This window comes from Anabrus simplex, chromosome 12 (genome assembly GCF_040414725.1).
Source record: "Anabrus simplex isolate iqAnaSimp1 chromosome 12, ASM4041472v1, whole genome shotgun sequence".
Taxonomy (NCBI): Eukaryota; Metazoa; Arthropoda; class Insecta; order Orthoptera; family Tettigoniidae; genus Anabrus; species Anabrus simplex.
This window is the reverse complement of record NC_090276.1, coordinates 91,925,130-91,950,459: the sequence shown is the minus strand read 5'-3', so window position 1 is coordinate 91,950,459 and position 25,330 is coordinate 91,925,130. Positions and strand designations below refer to the sequence as shown.

The window sequence follows — 25,330 nt, the reverse complement described above, 5'->3', positions numbered from 1 at the left end:
CCTCCGAGTGACCAAAGGCGATAGGCACTCATTCCCGCTATTACCTTAACATATAAATGTAAGGGGGGAAAACCTAGGATGGCCTCCATTGCACATAATGGTGTAGTATCCAGTGCCCCTGTTATTCCTAGACACGCAAGTCTTTGGACACTGTTTAACTTGGTGCTCACAGTTTTACTCTCTGAGCCTGGCCACCAGACTATAGATGCATAGGTGATCGTGGGCCGTACAATGGAGATATAGAGCCACTGGACCACCCTAGGTCTTAGGCCCCAAGTCTTCCCAACGGCCCTGCGACAGGCCCACATAATCTTGCGAGCCTTATCCACCTTATGATCTATATGTTTCTTCCAACTCAGTCTTGCCTCAAGGATTACCCCTAGGTACTTAACCGAGGTTGTCTTAACTAATTTTTTTCCGAATAGGAAAGGCTCTGACAGTCCGTCTAGCCTCCTCCTCCTGGTAAATACCACGAGCTCCGTCTTATCGGGATTAACCGACAAGTCTGTCTCGTGACACCATCTTTCCACCCTACGTAGAGAGCTCTGTACGAGTTCGGAAACCGTACTGGGGAAATTTCCTACCGCCATCAGGCTTATGTCGTCTGCATAGCCTTGGGCGTATATTCCTCCAACATTTAACCTGGTAAGTAGTTCATCCACTACCAGACACCATAATGTTGGTGATAATACTCCTCCCTGTGGACACCCCCTGTCTATATTAGCTCTCAACATTACAGCGTTGAGAGTAAACAGAACTTGACGGCCCTGCAGTGAGGCCATAATCCATTTTATGAGCATACTGCTCACTCCTCTTCTCTCTAGACTACGTTCTATGGAGCCCAAAGATGTATAGTTAAAGGCCCCTTCTATATCTAGGAATACAACCATAGCAAGTTGTTGCTGATCCAAGGCACTCTCCAGCCTAGAAACCAGCTGGTGTAGTGCCGTCTCAACCGACTTCCCTGGTTGATATGCATGTTGATGAGAATGCAGGGGAAAGTCTCTTAATACTTTCTCCCTGATATGTCTATCCACCAGTCTTTCCAAGGTCTTAAGTAGAAAAGACGTTAGACTAATGGGTCTATAATCCTTAGGTCTAGTATATGAAGACCTTCCGGGTTTAGGTATAAATACCACCTTCGCCTGACGCCACAAGGAGTACACGTACCCCATAGTGAGACAGGCTCTAAAGATTCTGACCAGGTATGGTATAAGGACCCCCCCCCCCCCCCCCCCGCCTCCTGAAGAAGCGCCGGGAAGATCCCATCCACACCTGGGCTTTTGTAAGGGGCAAAGGATTCTAATGCCCACTTAACCCTTCTTGGGGTAACAATCTCTGCGGCTTCCCTCCAGCCACTTTTATCGGGTCTGAAGGATCCGCTCGATTCTACCTCACTATTCGTGATTACCGAACCTGGAAAGTGGGCATCAAGCAGTAAGCTCAGGGTCTCCCCCTCTGTGGATGTGTATCCACCAGAAGGAGTCTCCAATGAGCCCAGCCTTGCCCTTCTATCCAAGGTTAAAATTTTATGAAGCCTTGCCGCTTCATGTTGACTTTCAATGGAGTCACAAAATTGTCTCCAAGATTTCCTAGAAGCCTTCTTGACTTCTGACTTGTACCTTCTTTGAGATTCTTTGTAAGAATCTAGGCTTTCTTGATCCTGAAGTTCCCTGTATTTATTCCAGAGCCTTCGTGTATTTCTCCTCAGGTGTTCAAGATAACTATTCCACTTGAAGCTTCCTGTTACTCTTTTTGCCTTAACAATAGGGCAGTTTAATTCATAAGAGGTAACCAGTGTCCGTGTGAGGAAACTCACACTGAGCTCCAGCTCCTCTTTGTTTTTAATTATATTTGAGGGTCCTCCCTCCAGTCCCCTCCTCACGTCCTCCCTAAAAGATATCCAATCGGTTCGTCTAGGGTTTCTGTAAGACGGGATCTCGATGGAGCCCTCTATATAAAACACAATGTGTCTATGATCTGACAAGGAAGGCTCCAGAGAGACCTTCCAGTCTTTAAATTCCTGCATGATTCCCATGGAACCCAGGGTAAGATCTATGATCCCTTCGCTCCTATTATTAATGAAGGTAGGGGTATCACCAATATTCATGATCTCAAGATCAGTTGTACATAGAAATTCTATGAGGTGCTCTCCCCTTCGGTTTGTATTTTTACTTCCCCAAATGCTATGATGAGCATTGGCATCACATCCTACTACGAGGTTTAATCCTTGTTTCCTACAGTATATCACCAGTCTCTTGAACTCCTCCGGCGGGGGTGGAGATTCAGAGTCTCCTGGGAAATATGCAGAACAGACAACCAAGTCTCTTGGCTGTCCGCCCTCTTCATATCTCATTAGGACTGCTACTAGGTCTCTAGTAATGAAACCCGGTATAGCCCAAGCGTTATGATCCTTAACTAGTATACATGCTCTAGGCTTCTCCTCTGCTATTCCACTGAATAGAGTGAAACCTGCACAATTTAGTCCCATGATATGTCCCTGTCTAAGCCAGGGTTCTTGTATCAGGGCGACCGAAAACCCGCCTTTCTGGATACTTCCATTAAGTACCCTAGAGGCCGCTATACAATGTTGTATATTTGCTTGTATGAAAGTGATCATTCTTTACTTTCATAGAATACTTTACCTTATGCGGTCTCCGGAACTTGCAGCTCCGTCTCCCGCGATGGATCCTGGGGTTTGGCTGGCCCCGGTTCCTGTCCGGGCTCCAGCTCTTCGCCCCTGCTGGTCTCGGTTTTATCTGTGGTGGGGTTGGTCCTCTGCTTGTCACGCTTGCCCTCCACTAATGTGAAGGTAGCCACATGCACCCCGCAGAAGATCTTCTTCCCCACCACTTTCTCCACATCCCTGGAGTCCATGCTGACCACAAGGCGGACGCCTCTCTTCTCCTCCTTGCGGTCGTAGACCCTCCAGCTGGCGGGATTTAAGCCATGGTTCTGGCGTGCCATTCTTCCCAAAAGGACGTTATTGTCCTTTGGTTGTCCTGGTATCCAGACCATGACTCTCTTGTAGGAAAGGAGTTTGTCCATGCCCACAATTGTGAGCCTGGCTCCTTCCCACGGTTGTATATCTGTAACAAGGCTAGAAAGCCATGCTACAGTTTCATTGTTCTCCGCTATGATGACGGCCGCACCCCTTGACAGATAGCAGTCCAGGAACTGAGGCTTAATGGGCCCCTGCTCCGGAAGCTCGTCTATCAGATTGGTGATAGCCTCTTCCACAGCTTCCACCTGTTTCTCGGATAGCTGCTGGTCAGGATATCCCACAGGTACTATGGCCATCCTGATCCCAGCTTTAGCTATCCTGGCGTACTCCACTTTGGGTCTCTTGCGGGTCTGCCGATCTTCTTCTGGGGTTGCCCCCGACAGAAGTCGTTTCCCCGCTGGCATCTTAGTGGGTGGGGTCCTCTGTGCCCTAGAAGCAGAGCCCTTTTCAGGGTCCCGCCTCTTGTGCCCATTGGATCCCTCCACTGTTGTCGCTGTTGTGGTAGTAGAAGTCCCCTCAGCCCCAGGAGTTAGGCCTTCTTTGGCCTGCTCCCGGGCCTTTAAGGCCTTCTTGTACCTCCTCTTTTCAGCGCCAGAGCGCTGTTTCTTCTTCTTCTTCACCTGCAGATTGCCCACCTCTTGAGTGAGCCCTCTAACTGTTGAAGTCGTACTGTCCGAGGGTATCTCCGAAGAGACCCTTCGGTTGTTGTTGTGCTGGTATTTCTCTCGGAGGCCCCAGAAGAGCTCTCCGGTTTATGGGTGGCTACGGAACTCATGTAGGTCCCACGAGTAGCTAGGGAAATATATGTCCGCCCAGGCAGAGCCCCGCATACCTGGGTAAGGCTACTTACTTCGAGAGGTCGCCAAGTATCTCGAAGGCTCCGTTCAAGACACATCTCCCATGTGCCATGCACCCCATCGGCACGGGTCGCGTTACACCTTAGGGTTGGGCGGTGCTTTAGCTTCCTCCTCCTTGTATGCCGAATGGTTACCCAATAGGGCTCCATTCGGCATCGCAAGAAAGGAGCTACTAGTCCCCCTCACCGCGAAGAGGATCTTCAATTGAAGAGGGTAACCAAGGTTAGCCCCCTACAATTGTAGAAGCACACACGAGGGGGTTTTACCGGGGAAACTTCTTTCAGTTCAGCAACTTTGATCGGTCAAACTGTTCGAGAAACCTGTTAACATTAAGCCAAACAATCGACCACAAGTATTTTTTAATTCTCTAATCTAGTAAAATAAAGCACATTGTATACAAAATCGTCCAACATGATGGTGAAATCCCTTTTTCTTTAAATCTTCCATTGTAATTTGGTCACCGGTATACTGTTCGTAGTCAGTTTGTGGAAATCTACCGCGCAAATTAGGCCTACGGCCTACATCAACTTTTAAAGGTTATGTTGAACTCGAGAATATTATTTCGAAGGTAAGTATCGATTCTCAAGTTTTCGAATGCATTATATTCAATAATGTCCGTCACTAATCACGATTAAATTGGAAAGAGAAAAAATATCATCAAAACTTCTGAATTGACGGTTATTCGCGACCTTGACCTCAGCTGGAAAACGCGCTCGCTGTCCAAGTCGGTACGAGTGCGAAATGATGCAAAGGTTTTTACATGTAACGTGCGTAAATAAAACGATTGCGGTTTTAACATTTTAACACTATAACGTGAAATTCCTAGTCTTACATTAGGACCAAAACAGTAAAAGGCAATCCCAAAACCTTCCATGGCTTTATGTATGTAAGGTGCAACATCTGTTCAGGTCTCGATAACGTAATCGTATGTGATAATATTAAAATACTAAATTTATGTTACTTAAGAAGGAGCAGTTTAGATTCCTGCCTGAAAGCTCAGTGACTATACAGTGCCCTGAGGGAAGTGCCGAAAACCTGTTCGGCGATACACTCGAAAAAAAAAAAAAAGTAAACATCCAACCCTGGACATAATGTAGACGCTTTGCACGTACGAACATTTGACGAAACTCGTTCCGTCTTCAAGTAGAGCTGTCGAAATGCGCTCTGTCTCCTTCCAATTATTGTGGACACACTCTGCTTTGTGATTTCGATTCTCTAAGCAATACCACCTGAATGCGATGCTAAGATGGTCCCTTATGCAAGTTCACAGCCGATCGCTTTTCCTCTTCCTCAAATTACTGCAATGACTGGACGTTAACACCAAGATCCGCAAGTATGCGTTGCCGTCCTTTCGTGAGATACAGTTTCTTGAAAAACGCGTGATCGAGGATTTAGCGTTGATGGGACTGAGATTTCTGAACGGTTGATACGGGAAATCGTTTCTTCGAGGAACGGATAATGCGGGATTTTTACAACGTGATTGAATTAGGATGCTCGCGGGACCACGTAATTTAAACGGATAATACGGGAAAACGTAGCTTCCGGGAACGTATAATCGAGGTTCTACTGTATATGTATTTCTGTTAAGCTCCAGTCTTCTCTCCAAGATGGTTTTAAGTGCTATAATAGCTTCTCTCGTTCCTACTCCTTTTCTGAACCCAAACTGATCATCATCTAGATTCTGCTCAATTTTCATTTTGATTCTGTTTTTTAATATGCATGTGAATATTTTTGCTGCATGTGAAACAAGACTTAGTATTATGTAATTGGAGCATTCTGTTGAATCTCCTTTTTTGTGCAGAAGTACTGCTTTGCTTTCTACAAAATCCTCTGGCATATCTCCGTTTTCATAGCAGTACCTGGTGATTTTGAAGAGTTCATCCTTCATCCTTTTTCCAGAGTTTTTCCACAGTTCAGCAGGCAGTTTGTCTGGTCCAGGAGCCTTGTTCTTTTTCAGCTGTTGCAGTGCTGTTTCGAATTCACTTCTCACTATGGGAGGACCTAGTTCATCTTGTGAAACCTGGTCTTGTTTTATGATGTACTTATCTACATTGTCAATTTCTTCTCCATTATATAGATCCTCTAAATACTCTTTCCATCTCTTCATTACCTCCTCATCTTTTATTAACAGAATTCCTTCCGTATCTTTTATTACACTGGATTTCTTTTTACTTGATTGTATGCTCTGTCAACATTTCCGATCTTCATATCATGTTCTATGCTTTTACAAATGTCATCCATCCATCTTTCTTTCGCCTCTCGGCACTTCTGTGTAACTAAGTTTTTTAGTTTCTTATAGTTTATCATTCCTTCTGGAGTATTTTTCCGGTGTTCTTTGTTTCTTTCCTGAATGAGATTTAGTATTTCTTCAGTCATCCAGTTCTTCCTGTGTTCAAGCATCTTTTTTCCTAGCACTTCATCTGCTGCCGTTGTAAGTGAAGCTTTGACAGCGTCCCAATCTGTTTCGTTGCAGTTGTTGTACATAATCGTGTCTGTCTTTTCTTTGAATGCTACTTGTGTTAATGGATCATTTAACTTTTCTAGATTCCATTTCTTGCTTCTTGGTTTCCTAAACTTCTTCAGCCTAATTCGACATTTTGCTGATACTGGGACATGGTCGCTGTCGATGTCTAAGCCAGGATAGCTATGGCATGACGTTACCTGATTTCTATACCTTCTCTTAACTAGAATGTAGTCAATTTGGTATCTGTTATCATCTCCGAAATCCTTCCATGTGTAACGTCTTCTATTAGGCATGTCAAATACAGTGTTCATTATGATCATGTCCTGTTCTTCACAGAAGTCCATCATACGTTCTCCTCTATCATTTGTTCGTCCTAGACCGAATCTGCCAGCAACTTTTCTAGTAATATTGCTGCCAACCACAGCATTGAAGTCTCCCATTATGATTATGTTATCTTTGTCTTCGTTTATTATACATTTCCTCAACTTCATCGTCGTCATGTCCAGTAGTAGGGAAGTATACCTGTATTATTACCATATCTGTTGGTTTGGCAGCTATTTTCACCATCATTATTCTATCATCGACATGATATGTGTTTAGCACGTTGTTTGCCCACTTCTTTCCTAATATTACAGCTACTCCATATTGTCCACCATTTTCATTTCCACTGTACACAATTCTGAATGGGTCACTGTGGAAATCACCTTTGCCAGGCCATCTAGTTTCACATAATCCCATGATATCTATTTTATTTTCATCCATAATTCGTTTCAGTTCTTCTAGTCTTCCTGTTTTTAGCATTGTTCTTGTATTCCATGTCCCTATTTTAATCCCTTCTCCAAACTTCTGAGGTTTTCGCTTGCCGACGACCTGGGATACCTCAGTTACTCCCCTGCCGAATCTTGGTGTCCGAGTACCATGATCAGTAGTATCTAAGTTGCAATTCGTACTATCCATGGTTGCTATACTAAGAAAAATAATGTGGTGGTTTCCCGTTGCCTTCAACATCGCAGTTTTACTGCCATTCATATTTAGTATTTTCATATAATTCTCAATGTCTGTAAACCTGTGTTTGAATTCTTCGATATGCTGATCTATTGATGAAAACTGGTTATGTTTTATTGCGTTTAAATGTTCGTTATAGCCGATTATGAAGTTTCTGCCTGTGCGTCCAATATAGCTTGTTTCGCATTTGTTGCATTTAATACGGTAAACTCCTGATTGGTTGTATTTATTGTTGTTAACTGTCTTGACGTTATGTATAATATTGGTGCTGTTATGCGTGGTTTTAGGTGCTATTTTCAGATTGTACTTTTTTAAAACATTAGTTATGGGTGTGTATTGTTAAAGGTAAATAGGACATAACTTTTCTTGGGTTTGTCTATTTTTGTTAATTTGGTTTTGGGTTGGAATTTAATCTTATGAATGATTTTATTGACCATTTCTTTACTGTATCCATTGTATGTGGCTATATTGTGAATTAGTTGTAGTTCATTATTTAGATCTTCTGTTGTCATCGGTATGTTGAAGGCTCTGTATACCATACTGTAGTAAGCTGCTTTTTTATGTGTGTTGGGGTGGATGGAATCGATTTTTATGGTACTTGGGGTATGTGTGGGTTTTCTGTAGATTTTGTAAGATAAATAGTTTTCATGTCTGGTTATTGTTAGGTCCAAGTAATTTAAGGTGCCGTTGTTTTTGATCTCTCTAGTGAATTTTATCTGGGGGTCCAATGTGTTGAGTTTGTCTAATATGGTGTTTGCGTCGGCGGATCTGTTGTCGATGATTGACAGGTGGAATTTCTTTCTTATCCATATATGTGTAATCAGTCTATACGGACATTAAAGTCATAAATAACGATTAGCATCCTTTCTCAATAAACTTTAATTTTTCATCATCTGTAAACTGTCTAGCTTTCTTCTTCTCTATATCTGAATGTCCTGCAAACCACTGTGCGTAAGTACAGTAGGCCTAATTTATGCACATTGTTACACGATTCATTTAGGAATGTAGAATTAAGCAACAACATGTCAGCTGTATACCTAAGTACAAATAGGCCTAATTTACGTACGTTGTTATACATGTAAGTACAGAAGGCCTAATTTCTGTACATAAGTCACTCAGGCCTCTTTCAGACGGCACAGAAGTAAAACGTGCCTGTATGTATGCGTGGGTTCACCGCTTCTGCTGACTCTTACACACACAACGGATCGTGTAGTACAAAACTCCCCGCGTTTTTGAGTGGATCCTTTTCAACACTCTTTTCAGTGTGGGTAATAAATATGGACCATCATAGTCTTCGTTTACCTTCTACATTTAAGAAAATATAAAAAATAGTTCACGCTTGCTATGTCCTTCACATTTTGTTACAGAAGGAGATGGGTACAATTTTGTGGATACTTTCTCAGTAACGGGTCTAAATGATATCACACTTTCCTAAACACGAGACCACCGGTATTTCCGACTTTAAAGTTATTAAGTTCTCAAAGTCTATTTTGGGTTCCATAACAACCGCTGTAAATCACACAGGATAGGAAAAAGCACACAAATAACTTTTAAATTGAAAATGAGAAATATGTTAAGTGGGTGAGAGTGGACTTATTTTCGTTTATCGTCTAAATCCATTTCTACTTCCTTATAGGTACACTATTGGGTTCTGATACAGGTCGCAGTACTGATGTGGTGAGCACAGCCGATCCGTTGTGTATGATGACATGCAGAAAAACTAATGTCCAGTAACAAGTAATTGTGCGCGTGGGACCGCAACTCACCATGGGCTCCCCCTTCAAACATTTCTCCCGCGTGCTGTTACTCTCCGCCTACGCATCATGTGAAAGATTCTATTTCAGCAATCAGTTCTTAGTTTAGGCGTAGGCGGACCGGCGGCTAAGCGCAGAAGCGTGTTGAACCCATGCCGTGTGATAGAGGCCTCGCGAACGTAAAATTAAGCACTAACAGGTCAGACGCGAATGTAATAAGACTGGCTTGGGACTGACGCTCCCTGGAGATGTAGGCAGACACGCAACTGTGCTCCGGGGTCGTGAAATTAAGTTCTCTACCAAATCCTTACCCAGGCCAGTTGTTGCTGGCCTGCCATGCGTGCAGTGTGGCCGGGAATGCTAATTTAAATTTCTTATGGTGGGAGTTACGAACGTACTAAAGAGTGATGTAAATGTGCTATCCAGGTTTCTTTAGCATGTATTTAATAGAACCTATCCTTGGACTTCGGAATAATGGCGTAATAATACCAATATAAATGGTCCATTATTGGACATAATGGCGTAATAACCAGGGAAACACGCTAGAGAGGGACGCCTTAACCAGTTCTGACTGTACATTTTGTTCAAAGCACATGTGATATAGATATTGATTCCCATAGGGAACCCGAAAATTTATAATGTCCAATAATGGACCATTTATATTGGTATTATCTTGTTATCAAAGCACATGTGTCACTATAAAACATGAAAACCTTCATCTGAAGGCAAAATGAATGGCTTGGTATTAACTTTTACAGCACTGTATATAGGTGTGGTAGTCTAATTAAATAAATTGTAATATAGTAAAGTCACACCTCATATTGGAAGAGTTCATCAGTTTAACTTTGTTTGAATATTTTCAGATGATGCTGTAGACTCTAGACAAAGGTCTTACAGTCGCAGAAGGTCTTATCGCACTGTCTTGCCTGAGCAGAATTCAAACAATGCACGTTCAGAGCAGATTTTAGATGAAAGTGAATCAGAGGACATTAATCCTGGTGAGATATTCAAAATTTTGTACTTTTTATGTTTATTCTAATTACTTAAAATTATTTTAAGAATGTATTGTTGCTGCAATAAAGAACAAGTGTATGGTATTGTATAATCATTGCATTTAATATTTTTATCAGATTTTATTTTAATTATTATCAAAATATAAATCACCTCCCATGTAGGTACAAACCCTGTGGATACCCACAGCTATAGATAGAGACAGGAATACCATATTTTTTCGCATAATTAACGCATCCCTATATTTTTGGGTCCAAAGTGGACAAAAAGAAATGTTCACTTCTTCAAACATCTATCGCGCAACTCCAGACGCGTTTCGAAATGAAGATGTCAACTACTCAAGCCTTCCTATTGTGAAAGCGGGCATTCCAAATACAGGGCAGCATGCTGTTATTAGCCGGCAGGAAATCCCACTGCACTAGTTCAGTGAGGGAATCAGCCCAGAAGTGACTGTATGATATAAACATATATTATGAGTGTTTCGGGTACAGGACATTCTGTGATCGCAAAATTGTTTGTTAGACCACAGTAAGCAAGTATTCGAGAATACTGCATCATACAAACTCGCTGTGATCAGTTACGCCAAAACATAAGGGAATAGGGCAGCGGGCCGCAAGTATTCAGTGTCCGAATGCAACGTGCGTTACCGCGGTAACAGAGAAGTACACTTCAAGCGACCAACAAGTCTCGCAAAGCATTTCTTGGACCAAAATACGGCACGTTTCTGGAAGTAGAGGAGGATCTGCTTAAATGTATGATTTCGTTACGCAATGTTGGATAAGCCGTTTCTCACGAGATGCTGTATTTTAAAGCGTGAGAAATAGCCGCTGCACATGGATTTAGTGTCTCAGATTTGAAGGTTAGCCGAGGCTTGACTAATTTTATGAAGAGAAATGGACTTTACTTTCGACAGAGAACAACATTATGCCAAAAAATGACGAATGATTTCAACCATTTTCATTGCTTTGTGATTGTGAAGTGCAAAGTGAAGGAATATTTGATTTCCCAAATAGGAACCTCACGTCAGATGCCAATCAGTTTCCACATGTCACAAAGTCGAACAGTCGATAAGAAAGGAACGTAGAGTGTTAACGTACGCGCTACCGGAAGTAAAAAGCAACTATGCACTGCAATGCTTGCTGTAACAGCTGATATCAGAAAGCTTGCACCTTACGTTGTTCTAAAACGAAAAACAATGCCTAAGCAAAATTTCCGCAAGTGTCCATGTTCGTATTCAAGAAAAAGTGTGGCTGGACATGTCACTCGTGCAGGATTGGATACGAACGGTTTGGGAAAATCTAGCAGGGTCCTTCCTTCGATGCCCGGCCCTTCTCGCATTGGACAGTTTTCTTTCTTTGCCGATATGTCATGGTTATGACATTACATGAATTGTACTTTTATTACTTCATATTTATTTCACTTCTGCTCGTAATGGGAAGAATATTTTCCAGTGTAGGTACTTCAAACTCACGTGTCTAACTTACCTGATGTACCCTATTTGACTTTTCAGAAAATTTTACGCCAAGTGACGATAACCGCAAATGAGTTGAACCGATTGTTTATATTATATTTGATGTATCTTTTAAAATCAAAAAGTTACTAAAATAACCACCTAATCGATACTTTATTATTGCCTCAGGCAAAATTGAATATAAATTAGAACTTACAGGACATGTTTCAACCACTTAGTGGTCCTCTTCAGCTGTATAAAGAAAGAATTGTGAAGAAAAACATTAGCACAATAAGCTTAAATAATAAAAGTTCTTTGGAGACTCCTTTGTTAAAAAATGGAGGTCATCAGAACAGGACATCTTGCCTCTCGTTCTTGTTTGGAAAAGATGTTTATTCTGCGCTGTCTGGAGGGTTTGTCCTTGAGCGCGACCTGGTGAAGTAACGATGCAGCACAGTCTGACATTTCATGCAAAGCTCTGGAGAGAAGGGAAGTAGAGTTTTGTCGTTATCTAAAATATCATGTGAGGGAGGAGGGAGATTGGGCTGTGCTTCTGCGATGTCGTGTTTGATTATATCTCTTGTCCGTCTTGTCTGTTTTATGTCTACCCATTCCAAGTATTTCCTAATGTTCTCGTATAAGATGTTTTTATGCTCGTTGTTTTTGTTAAGAAACACAACACCAAAGTAGCCTTCTCAACCAACAACAACACGAAACATAGGTTCTTTAGTCACAATAAAGCTAATAAACTTAAAGATGACAAATTCCAGGAATCTGGTATTTATAAGCTAACTTGTACTCAATTTTAAAAAACTTACGTGGGACAATCTGGAAGGAACTTCTTAATTAGATATCAAGAACACGTCAACGCTGAAAAATACAAAAGATTCTCTGCCATGGGATCCCATATGAAAGAGTCCAACCATAAATTCACCAATATCAGACAGGACCTTCAAATTATCTGTATGTTAAATAAAGGAAATCTAATGAACAACCTGGAAAACATCCACATCGTTCTTGATAAATTAGAAAACGGTGAAGAGAATCTTAACGAAAACAACGAGCAAAAAAACATCTTATACGAGAACATTAGTAAATACTTGGAATGGGTAGACATAAAACAGACAAGACAGACAAGAGATATAATCAAACACGACATCGCAGAAGCACAGCCCAATCTCCCTCCTCCCTCAGATGATATTTTAGATGACGACAAAACTCTACTTCCCTTCTCTCCAGAGCTTTGCATGAAATGTCAGACTGTGCCGCATCGTTTCTTCACCAGGTCGCACTCAAAGACAAACCCTCCAGACAGCGCAGAATAAACATCTTTTCAAAACAAGAACGAGAGGCAAGATGTCCTGGTCTGATGATCTCCGTTTTTAAACAAAGGAGTCTCCAAAGAACTTTTATTATTTGTGTTTATTGTGCTAAAGTTTTTCTTCACAATTCTTTCTTTATACAGCTGAAGAAGACCACTAAGTAGTCGAAACATGTCCTGTAAGTTCTAATTTATATTCAATTTTGCCTGAGGCAATAATAAAGTATCGATTAGGTGGTTATTTTACTAATTCCTTGATTATATTCATCGATACGGTCATGAAATGGACAACTTGTATCTTTTAAATGTAAATAAATTAGAAATAATTTTTAAATACAGTAGAAGTCCGTTATGTAGGATGTTAAAAGGTTTGTTTTTTTCACCTATTCAATACATATAAATTTTATAATTTAGGAATTTATTGTAGATTCACTTGAGACATGTTTCGCCCTTCATTGAGGGCATCATCAGTCAAAATATCATCTCAAGGTAAAAAAAATCAGGTAACTGGTTAGTAGTAGACATGTACAAATTAATACATATTATTAACAACATACAAAAATTAAGTATGGGAAATAGTTGCACAAAAGTGATGGTTGAACATGTAGGTTTATAGATGAAAGGTCAGCACCAATGCCTAAAATTAACAAGTAGAGTTCTGCAGTGGTGCTCTGGAGAAACAGTTGACGCAATCATATGATAATAAAAAGTTAAAAATATTTACATTATAACAATTAAGGGAGAAAAGGTGTAGTGTTTGGCGTCAATGTTTTTAACCTACAATTGATGTCAAAGGTTGGTAACTATACAGTATTTACATTGTTCTATTGAACAGTTGAGAAAAAGTTTTAAAAAATATTTACATTTAACATTCAGCGTAAATGTTTGTAAATAAAAACTAATGTCAATGGTTGGTAACTATATAGTAATTACATTATCTAATTGAATAGTTGAGAATTTGCAATTAAATACATATTTACACAAGAGCAGTTGGTGCGCAAGGATAAAAAAATTTTTTAGTACCAAGTGCGTCCTGATGTTTTAGAGGTTGGAAGAAGGAAATAGCATTGACATTTCAGAAATATGTAGAGCAGTTTATTTTAGTTAAAAATCACCGGGGGTAGGGAAAATTTCATAGCCGTATGAGGTTTTTTAGGCATCAAACTGAAAGTTTACCAGTTGCAGCGCCGAGATCGGGATGGAGACTGGTCAGTGTGGCTGGAGATTCATGGGTAATCTGTGCGTTTGAACGGCAACAATGGTGACAGTTAATAGTGGGTAATTGCTAATTAGGAAAAATGTTGCGGGTTGAGACTTCCGCTTATTCTTTTAGTTGACTTCTGTAGCATCGATTGTGATGTGAAGACATTGGTGTGAAATGCCGGTGAGACAAAATGATATTGTTCCGTGGAATAAAGTAAGGCGGACTACGGGATGAAGTTGTTGTTCTTTACTGGTCTGGTGAGATAGAATAGAGTTGCTTGTGTTGTGGACTGCTGCGGAGAATTAGAATGTATACGGCAACTGCAGAGTCAGAGCGTTAAAGCTGGGGTGAGGCATCTTCTTATTCTGACTGCGAAGAGGAGCCGTAGTGGCACGCCATATTTGTGCCGATGTGCGCTGGGTTCCGGCGAGTTGTTGAAAGTTGTATTGTATGAAGTGGAAGCTATCTGTAATTGAGATGTTAATAGTATTAGTTGGTGTGTAAGAAAGGTTTAAGGTAAGTAATGAAGAGTGAATGTTATGTTACGTACCTGTTGTGTCGCTGAGAGGTAATTGTTGATGGAAATTGGTGGACTATGAATGAGGCTTAGTCGGTAATACGCACATACGGTTAGCAATGGCGGCGGGAGGAGTGGAGAGCTTTGGGGGGGAAGGGCATGGGCGGAGTCATGCGCAAAGGTGAGCTGTCAGAATGGAGGAAGGTAGAGTGGAGGGGCGAGCTTGTTGTGTATAGGGAGTGCAGGTTGATGTAGTGTTGGTTATAAAAAGAGGGGGGGGATAAGGAACCGAAAGTTACGCGGATAATATTGATGCCATTTGTTAATGTGGTGAATGTTATTTGCTTGTGCTGGGTGTTGTACTGTTTTTGAAGGTCGAGTGGTTCTTATTTCTCGTGTTGTATCGGTGGGGTCGTGGTGGAGGGGGAGGTGCTTGGGTGGGAGGACGTGTGGGCTTGCTGTTGTTGTGTGTGGGGGAATTGGTCGGAAAGGGGGAGGTGGGGGGTAGGGGAGTAATTGTCGACGTGCTGGGTGAGTTAGTTAATGTGGTATTGAAGATTTTAGACACGTTCTTGCCTTGAAAATTTATTTTTTGTAGTAAGGTGGGAATTTGTTCATAAAGGGGGTTTTTAAAATCTATTATCTCGTTGAGGTTTTTATCCTTGTTGAAGTGTTGGTCTAGATAGATGTATAGGTTCTCAAACTCAGTCATTAGTTTGCCTTTCTCGACTTTTTTTAGGATTGTTAAGTCTTGTTCTATTGTGGTGAAGTGGTGGCCAGTGTCCCTCATGTGGGTGCTCATTGCGGAAAATTTATTATGTTTTTGGGCATTGTAGTGTTCTAAATAACGGGTTTGGAAGCTTCGGCCAGTTTGTCCGATGTACGAGGAGTTGCATTGTGAACAGGTGAGTCTGTAAATACCTGAGCCCGCGTAGAGGTTTCTTCTTGGGTTGACAGAGTTCTGGTTGAAAAATATGTTCTGGTTCGTGTTCTGCGTTTTGAAAGCAATGTTGACTTCGTGCTTTTTTAGGGGGTTGGCTATCTGGTGGATGACTGGATTAGTGTATGTGAAAGTTGCGTATTTGTGTTTATTGGGTTTTATTGGGGAAAGATTTGTTGTTAATTTTAGTTTTACCTTATTGATGATCTTGTTGATCATGTTGGTGTTGAAGCCATTGAACTTGGCAATATTGAAGATGGGAACAGCCTTTCCAAAATTTAACTAGACACGAAAAAAAATAAAAATAACCTCTGTAATCAAAGATGCACTGTGTCATATCTTGAGGTGTATCCCATTCTTACTTAATTGCTGTATATAGCATTAAAATTAATAGATAGTTTACTTCAGCCTTTATTTTTAACGAGTTAACAACTGTTATTGGACATGTTATTTACCCATCTATTACAAAAATATGTTCTCTCATTTTGATTTTTCTTTATGGAACAGCAGTCGAAGGGTATTACATACCTGCCAACTTTTACGTTTTATCCATGAAATTTATGGAAATTGCAGCATTTTACGGTTTTATGCATTTTACGACTTCGCGGACAAAAATTTGAAACGTTAACATTCAGTAATCACAGGTGGACCTCTAGGATTGTTCACTGGAGACCATGGGGACACAAGAGAGGCATTGGAAGACCCCTGAAGAGATGGCTCGACGACATAAAGCTGTTGGCTGGAACACGCTGGTTCCAAGTGGCTCAAGACCGAAGACGATGGAAGCACATGGAAGAGGCCTATATCCAGCAGTGGATTGAAATAGGCTAGAAAAGAAGAAGCAGAAGAAGAAGGAGAAGAATCACTCCCCTTCCTTACAATCAATTGTTTGCGTGGGTTGAAGGCAAGTCCACGATAGTCGATAACTCATTCTTTGATATGATAGGTATTTTTAAACGTGTGATGTTTGTGTTGTTATTGGAATTGAATTTAAAGCCGGGATAACAGTTCTTCCGTGTGAATCTTCAGTGTCGATAGGCTCTGCTCCACAAATTCTTTGTTCCGCTCCGTTCGCCTGTTGTGATTTAACCCTTATTCTTTGACCACGTGAGTGGTGTTCTTTGTTCATGAAGTTGACGTTCCTTGAAAATTTTGTCCTTTTAATGTTATGACATATTTTAATGAAGTGTTTGAGTTTTTGCATTATAACTTCGTGCTTCGCAGTTTCCTGTCTTCGTTGGACGAATTACATTCGTTCCAGTCACTGGGAATACCGCTATTAGCGAAGCCCATTAAATTATAAAGAAGAAGAAGAATTTCATTCGTTCTACGTGTGTGTATGCTTTTTACCATGCGCATATTCTTTGTTCACGAGGTTGGCGTCGTGTTCATTTAATGGTATAAGACTTTGTGTGCATTGACATTTTTAATGAAGTGTTTGACTGCCTTGAGTGTTTATGTTATGATTTTATGTGACGTTTAGTGATCCAGGTTCATTTTGATTTTCAGTATGTATCGAGACATTTGTTCTTGGACATTTTCATACACTACATTCCTATTGTAGATTATCATAAATAAATCCAATAAGAAACAGTAGTCTGCTTCCAGACATTTAAAGAAATTCTGTTGATTTTCCGTGCATACTAAAATCAAGAAAGGGAGGGAAATTTGCCTTTTGCACAGTATGTGGGTGTGATATTAATATTGCATATGGTGGAAGAAACGATTTAAATGGTAAGTTAGTTATTGGCATTCAGACTTCAAACATAGTGAATGATCTCCAGAATACAGATAAATCCCTTCTCTGTTCATCAGTGAGAAACTACTTCTGTACTGCCTGTGACTACACCATCAACAAGTTTCCACTCAAGGATGATGTGTTAAAGCATGCTCAAGTTTCTAGCTTAGACAAAATTGAAGATGCACAGTTGTCTTCCATTCGTTTTTTCTTGGAAAAGTTTCCTATCCTGTTATGCAAGGAAGAGAATGAAACTACAGATGAGGTGATGAATGAGCTTCAGAGTAAGGTTGGGCACTATGTCCCTGTTTCGGCACAATGTGCCAGTGCACAGTTACGTTCCGCTGTTCCAGAACACCGAGTGTCAATTGTTCCGAAACATTCTCAAGCGAGCCGGTGACACTGACTCGCTGTCCATCAGAAGCGCCACTATGCACTGCCCTTCGCCTACTAGCTGAACTGTGCAGCGGGCGCACGGGACACGGGACTGTAACTGCGCAGTGCAGAAGAGAACTTCGAGAGGCAACATTACATGCTCCTCGCCAGTGGGAACTGGGAATATGCCTGTACGGAACGTGCTGTGTGGTGTGTGCCTGTGTGTAGATATGGCCATGGTACAGCATAAAGCTGCAGGGAACGTGAAAGAACAGTCGGAACACTGAAATTCGCGCCCACTAATCATGTTTCAAGGCTGCTTTTAGGTTAAGATTTTTCCGGTCAATATAAAATACACATAATACAGTTACAATGGCAGTGCAGGTGTTTAAAAGTAACCAATTCAAGAATATTTTCACCAGTTGAATGTATTGGCCTGTATTGTGCGTAATTAGTGAGTAATTACTATCTCGAAAATTTCCCTGAACACTTTCTCGGGGATTGACGTTAAACATTAATTTGGACTTTAAGGAATATTTTAAGCCCAAGAAAAACATGGGTCGTCGCTTTGGAATTAAAAATATAACTGAATGAATACATTGTTGTACTCTCGTGCTGTTAGGCTGGGCGCACATTGAGAAGCAGTTGGCCGCAGAGCAGGGAAGAGCAGAGCAGGGAAGAGCAGAGCAGAACAGCGCGAAGCTTACGAAACTGCGAAGTGGACGTGAGCGCATATTGCCACGCAGGGTCTCGTCGGTTTTCAGAAATAACATGTTTTCTTTAGACTGGGGCATCCAGTATAAAGAGGCTCTTTTTTTCCTTTTTCTTCAAGCATTCGCGATTTTTCTCATTTTGTTAGTCATCTTCACAATTTCCCTTGTGCTGATGGCAACGCGGTTATTCAGCTTAAGACAATCGCGATAAAAACAACCACCTTCGCCAGTTTACAAGACTGACAATATTTCTATGTTACCGATGTTCGGCGTTCATATGGACTAAGCAAAGAATTTAATTCATGATTATTTTTTATATTTTTTACGTCTCGCCGACACAGATAGGTCTTATGGCAACGATGGAATAGGAAAGGGCTAGGAATGGGAAGGAAGCGACCGTGTCCTTAATTAAGGTACAGCCCCCCAGCATTAGCCTGGTGTGAAAATGGGAAACCACGGAAAACTATCTTCACGGTTGCCGACAGTGGGGTTCGAACCCCCTATCTCCCGAATGCAAGTTCATAGCAGGGCGATCCTAACCGCACGACCAACTTGCATGGTAAATTCATTAACAGGATCACAGTGGGGGAGAGGGAAAAATATGTATTTACAAATGTACTGCTAGATTTTCATCTCGTTGTCACAAGACACAAGATACTAAAATCAATCAAGATTGACAATCTGTTGTGAACGCGTTTGCATTTATATTTGACAAGACATGGTAAATGATTTTCCGTATTTATCTCTTCACATAAATGTGATGATGGATGACGGCGACGGAGTCGGCGATGATGCTTTCCATAATCAGCATTAGATCTTTGTCTTAAATTCTATGTGTTGCGAGAACTTGGGTCACGGATTGTTTCATAGGTATAAGAGGATTACATTCTTTTGTTTGCTGTTTGTTTAACGTCGCACTAACATATCGAAGGTTTTCGGCGACGGAAGGGTGGAAGATTGGGAAGGTGCGGGCGTGGCCTTAATTAAGGTACAGCCCCAGCATTTTCCTAGTGTGAAAATGGGAAACCACGGAAAGCCATCTTCAGGGCTGCCGACAGTGGGGTTCGAACCCACTATCTCCCGAATGCAGGCTCACAGATGCGCGACCCTAACCGCACGGCCACTTGCTCGGTGGATTACATTTTAGGCCTTTCGCTAAACTACCTTGTTACCCAGCGTGAATAAAATGATTTATAGCCTAGACTGTAGTGCCTTATTCCCCGAATTTACATACCGATTTTCATTAAATTCTGTTCTGCCATTTTCTCACGAACATACATACATACATACATACATACATACATACATATATATGTACATACTGCATTGCAGTCCACATGACTCACATAGTACCTACAAAACATGGTGAGACCGAACGGCTGTGGTAATTTTCTCCTCCATTTCTTAACTAACTGCGTGACACGTGCGCAGAAAACTGTGTTTCGAAGACTACGCGTGGTAGGCGGAAGTAGGTGCAGAACCGACCTGCTCTACTCTGTCCTGCCCTGTCTGTCAACTTGAGATGGTGCAATGATTTGTGTGGATTACAAAAATCTGCACTGCTTTAGCTGCTTCGCCTGCGTCCCAATGTGCGCCACGCCTTATGCTCTCTGCACTTCAAATTCCTTCCCTTCAACTTCCATTTACTTTCTTCAATATCTCGAAAATTTCCCTCAACAATTTCTCGGGGATTGATGTTAAAAATTAATTAGGACTTTAAGGAAACTTTTAAGCCCAAGAAAAACATGGGTCATCGCTTTGGAATTAAAGATATAACTGAATGAAAAAATGTTGACACTCCAACACAGGGCGGCACACAGCCGGTATCGACAGGCAGACACAGCCAAGGCCAACTAATCTATCTAGTGCGGCCTTGGCACAGCACATTCGGTTCAGGCACATTCCAGCTGAAGCGGAGCATGTCCTGTTGCCTCTCGAAGTTCTCTCTAGGACGCAGTTACAATCCTGTGTCCTGTGTCCCGTGTCTCGGCACTCTGAACCGAAACACTCAGTCTCAAGCTCCTAATGTTGCGGAACAAGTGAATGTTCCGGTCTGCCCAACCCTACTTCAGAGGCAGTTCACAGCTCTTCAGGTAGATGACACTTTGGCTGCAAATCAAGATGCTGCAAGTGATTCCAGTTGGGCACAAATATCGAGAATTTGTGGAGCCAATGGACTTCTTAAGTATAACAGAATTCCTAGAGTAGGCCTAATGTTCTCTATTCTCACCATAGCTATGCAGAATGTGAACGTGTTTTCAGCCTTGTGAAGAAAAATAGAACACAGATTTCAGATCATCCATATCCAATGAATCTCTGGAGTCTGTTTCTGTTTTGAAGACCGTCCATGTTATGACAAAACATTTTCTGAAGACTTTTTGCAGGAAGCTAGAAAGGTCACAGCTATGACTTAAGTCAAAGTAGTGTATGATTTGCAGTGTGTATTATATTATATTATATTATATTATATTATTTCTTGCCTGTGTTACATTAAAGAAGTTTTATTGTGTAAAGCCTTTTTCAATTATCGCATATCTGCTTAATTTATCAATGAAGTCCTGTCATGTATGCTCCAAACTAATATTCACCATGCCTGCTGCTGTTTAACATGGATTTCTTTTTGATTGTTATGTTCATCTACAAATCATTGGCCTATGATGTAAGTAGATATGATTTCATTGAAGTATCCTGTTTAAAGCATGAATTAATGTATTTATTATTTCCATCAAGCCGGGGTATATCGAAAATTGTTAGATTTTTTGTCGTGTGTGAGTTTTACTGATAGCTCTTTTCAAATGTTGGCAGGTATGGTATTACTAATAGACTCCGACACTGCCTTTGAATTATAAATTATTAAAATTATAAAATCCTTTTATTAACAACCACCTACTCAATACAATATAATACACTCATTGAATTATAAAATGATCATGAGGTGTCTTAAATAATGGAACCTGTTTCGTTCGGCATAGCGAACATCATTAGCCGTTAATGTACAAAGACTAGGTCAGGGCCCTGAGCTTAAATGATCAAAATTGTTAAAAGAATAACAATGTCGTAATAAAAAGTAATATGATAACATTAGACTTAATTTGTAACAATATGTACAGATCAACAGCGAGAATTTGTGGTGAAATACATTGAACGATGGCAGTCTGTGAAGTTAAAAACAATCATGGGGTTGTTAACTTAAAAAATAGATATTTTGGGCATTAAAATATTCGTCAATGCGTGAAGCGTGGATTAATTATTGACGATGGAGTTCTTTCAATTGTCCAAGAACAGAAGTTGAAATAGAGTTCATTGAATAATACGAGTCAAATTGAACCAGTCAAAAGGCGCATGACGATGTAACTAAGGTTGATATGACGTGACCTCCGGTAGTTGCGAATTCTGTAGGAGAGACAATCACAATGCCAGAAGGAAATACAAGTTCCACATTCACGCGCTAGCAGTAAAATTAAAATCGTATACAATGTAGAACATCATTGATGGACTCGTTAAAGAGTAACTGCGATTTTGAATATAGGGAGAGTGAAAAATATCTAATATATATCTATATATATATCTCTCTAATTCCCTACATGGAAATTTAGAATTTTCCATTCAGAATTGCTAGGCGGGCAATAATTCCATTGTGGAGATTTATCTCCTGTATGCAGCTTCTGATAAGTTCACCTGCATACACCCCAGCATCAGTGGGTAGGGTCTGACACATCCCACTCTGATGAGTCTAGTGTCAGACCTAAGATGAAACGCTGGTTAATAGAGCAAACGCCTGAGAAGCCTTACATCTGATATTTTTTTGACATGCATGCAATATAATCGCTTGCTGCATAAATGTCAGTAACAGAAAAAATCGCGCACACTTAATCGGTCAGTGTAACGGATGCGTCAGTGATAGGGTTCTCGCTGTAACAAAGGATAATACACAGTTTAATATAGGAATTTTGAAGGGACAGATAAAATCTGTCGTTATAATGGGGTTCTCGTTATATGCCGTACTCAATAGAGCGGACTTCTACTGTAGTGTTTTGCCATTTTCCCTTACCACCTTCTTCAACACGTGACCTACCTGGCCTTGGTTGTCTTTCAGTTTCGTCTTCAGAGTCGCTTCCCCAACAGTGGACTGGGGCAATTTAAGAAGGGCAGAAAATGCCCCTTATTGATTCAGCAACCAATACCATTCTAGATTGGAAGTCACCCATTTTTCTGGTACCTCATAGTTCTGAACAATATCGAGCCTTAGCATCAGCAGCAGCGGCTGTTGTAGTGACATCTAGATGTGTATCCAGATACTTCTCATCCAAAACTGTGTACTGAAATTTTCACGTGTTCTTTGTTCCTGCCTCTTTAGTTTTCTGGTTTCGTATTAAAAGGTAGAAGTAATGAATAGTGACAGATCAATTAGTATTCAATTATACTATTTAATCCAAATTGTTCAGTTACTTAGAATATTGAAGTAGTTTTGTTGTGGTGGTGGTGGTGGTGGTGGTGGTGGTGGTTATCGTCCTGTTGCTACAAGATGCTTGGTTGGAAAGCCTTAAATGCTATGAAATCCTGAATCACCATTGTCATTTTCCCTTTTTCCATATGCACCTGGGTCAGGATGTTTACGACTCCTTACCATCGTCTTCTATCTAACCACCATTACTGCTCTTCAACTGTCTTTCAATCCAGGTCCTTTCTGCTGTTGTGTTCTTTGTCGAGTTTGGGTTGTTTTAGCTCCCATGCACAGTATCCTTCTCTCTTCCGCTTTTTAAAAACGTCCAAACCTACCTTCATCTGTTCATTCGAATACAACTCGTGGTTATCCCATGGATCATGTGTTGCCATTCAGCTCTCCCTCTGGCAGCTTCCTTCAGTTCAGCAATAGACATATCAAGTTGTTTTATATCACACCAACACAGTTCAGGTGTTTTAAGATGTTCTTATTCCTGATTCTGGCTGTCCATGGTATTCTCAGCATTTGTCGCCAACACCAAAGCTCAAAAGTACTTAACCTTCTTCTGTCCAAACCATCTCGAGTTTATTTCTCTCCATTCTGTTGAATAGCTCATCCACTCCGATATCCTTCCTGACATCATTTCTTATTCTGTCCTTTTTTGGCTTCCCTATCGTACTTCATCTCACTGGCCTGGATTTTTCTCTCCTGTTTTTTTGTCATTGTCCAGGTTTCATTCAGTATAGAGCACTTTATATTTCATTCTTCCAGATTAAGTTCTTCATACTGTAGTAAAATGTATCCTTTTACTGATCTCCAGCCCACCATCCTACATCACTTTGCTTCTCAAATACTTGGAAGTTTTCCACAGTTTTAACCTTTTGGCACTCAGCCTATATGCAGGGGTTTGTTTGAAGACACTCGTACTAATTTCTTTTCCAAACCAAATTACAAAAAATCAACACGTAAACAGTTTAACACACATTAAAATAAAATACAGTAGAAGTCCTTTATAGCGAGAATTCATAACAGCGAAAAATTTACTTGCTATAGCGGGTTGTCGTTATACCAGATTTCTGTATAAAAGTCGGAAAACCCCCACACACATTAAAATCAGTATGAAAAGGCAATCAAATTGTTCAAAATTTGCGTTTCCGCAGATGGTATCCACACTACGGCTTACATTTTTGTTATTTTTCATGAAAGTGTGAGTTTAATTTCTTTCTGAAAAAATTATAGTACGGTACCGTATATCTCCAAATCCAAGACGAACCCCACTTTTTCTTTCAAAAATTTAAATCAGGCTCAAAAAGTGCTTTGTAAAATCGTATGAATGCCTTTGTTGTAAAGTACGCATTTTAGACGCCGAACACTTGCTTTCGTTATGTCGTATTTTTTTACGGCTGCACAATTATTCTTTATTTATGCGGGTTTATTGACCATTTTCTTACAATTGGCATCGTAATACCAAAGAAAACCCGTTGAAAATTTGCCGGCAATACCTATTCCATGCGTCTATACAATTCGACGAACCATCAGGCTAATATTCCTGCTGCCTATAAAACTGTTACTTTTACTCAGCGTCAGATATAACTGGCAACCACTACGCGCACGTCTCGCTTGCCGGGTTCAGCCAACTTCAGCGGCTAGTGGTGTATAAGCCTAATCAGATACATTGAAAAAATGTCAAGGAAAGAGTTTATTGTGGCACGGTGTGGCCATTCTGCCCTTGAGTTTTTCGTGTACATACCTCACAATTTCATCTTCGACTTCTCTAAATTGTCCTTGTCGCATTTTTTGTACAGTAGCTTACGCATTATTTTAGCTATCTTTGTCTTCACGCTAACGTCAAATATTGGCTTATGCACAATTATTCTACATTTCTGAATGTTTAATAACCATTAACTTAAAATTGGTATCATAATATCGACGAGAACCCGTTGTTGATTTGCCGGCAATACCTGTTCCGCATATCTTTACAAAACGACTATCCATCACGAAAATGTTCCTGCTTTCTATAAAACTTAATTTTTCTAAGCATCAGCTACATAGATGCGTTACAACTCTGCCATTGAGTAGCCGTGGCCTTTCTAAGAATTTGAAGGCTTGCATGTTTTGATGCCATTCTTAAGATTTGAGAAACGTTTTTGTAGAGACTAATAGAACGTCATTCTCTATTCACTATTTCCCAAGATCCAGTGATGTTACACACAGGCACTGTACAACTGGTTGTCGTGGCTAGTGATGTATAGTAAAGAGGCGGTCGTTTATTGTCAACGAGTTTTGTGTATACATGTGCGTGTGGGAGTGAAAAGAAGCAGCGTGGTTATCACAGTAGTAGCCAGTGGTATTCGTTACTGTTAGGCTGGGAATGCAAGACAACCCTTGATTTTTTCACATGAAATTCTGAGAAAAAATAGAGTCGTCTGGGATTCAGAGAAATGCGGTATCACGCAGAGGCTTCCGTGGCAAACATTTCAGATTTCTTCTTCAAACGGTATTGCCTAACTTAACCGTAAGTATATGTATCATG

The 25,330-nt window shown here is 40.7% G+C and overlaps 1 protein-coding gene across 5 annotated transcripts in view; it reads left to right on the top strand.

Annotated features, from left to right (window-relative positions):
* The window catches only part of Haspin (haspin), a 369,818-nt gene that overhangs the window by 175,325 nt on the left and 169,163 nt on the right, over nucleotides 1-25,330 (top strand). For all 5 annotated transcript variants that reach the window (XM_068229912.1, XM_067156416.2, XM_067156420.2 and 2 more), the window contains one exon: nucleotides 9,948-10,082. In XM_068229912.1, coding sequence (XP_068086013.1) covers nucleotides 9,948-10,082 — 135 coding nt within the window. The remainder of the gene's footprint in view (nucleotides 1-9,947; nucleotides 10,083-25,330) is intronic.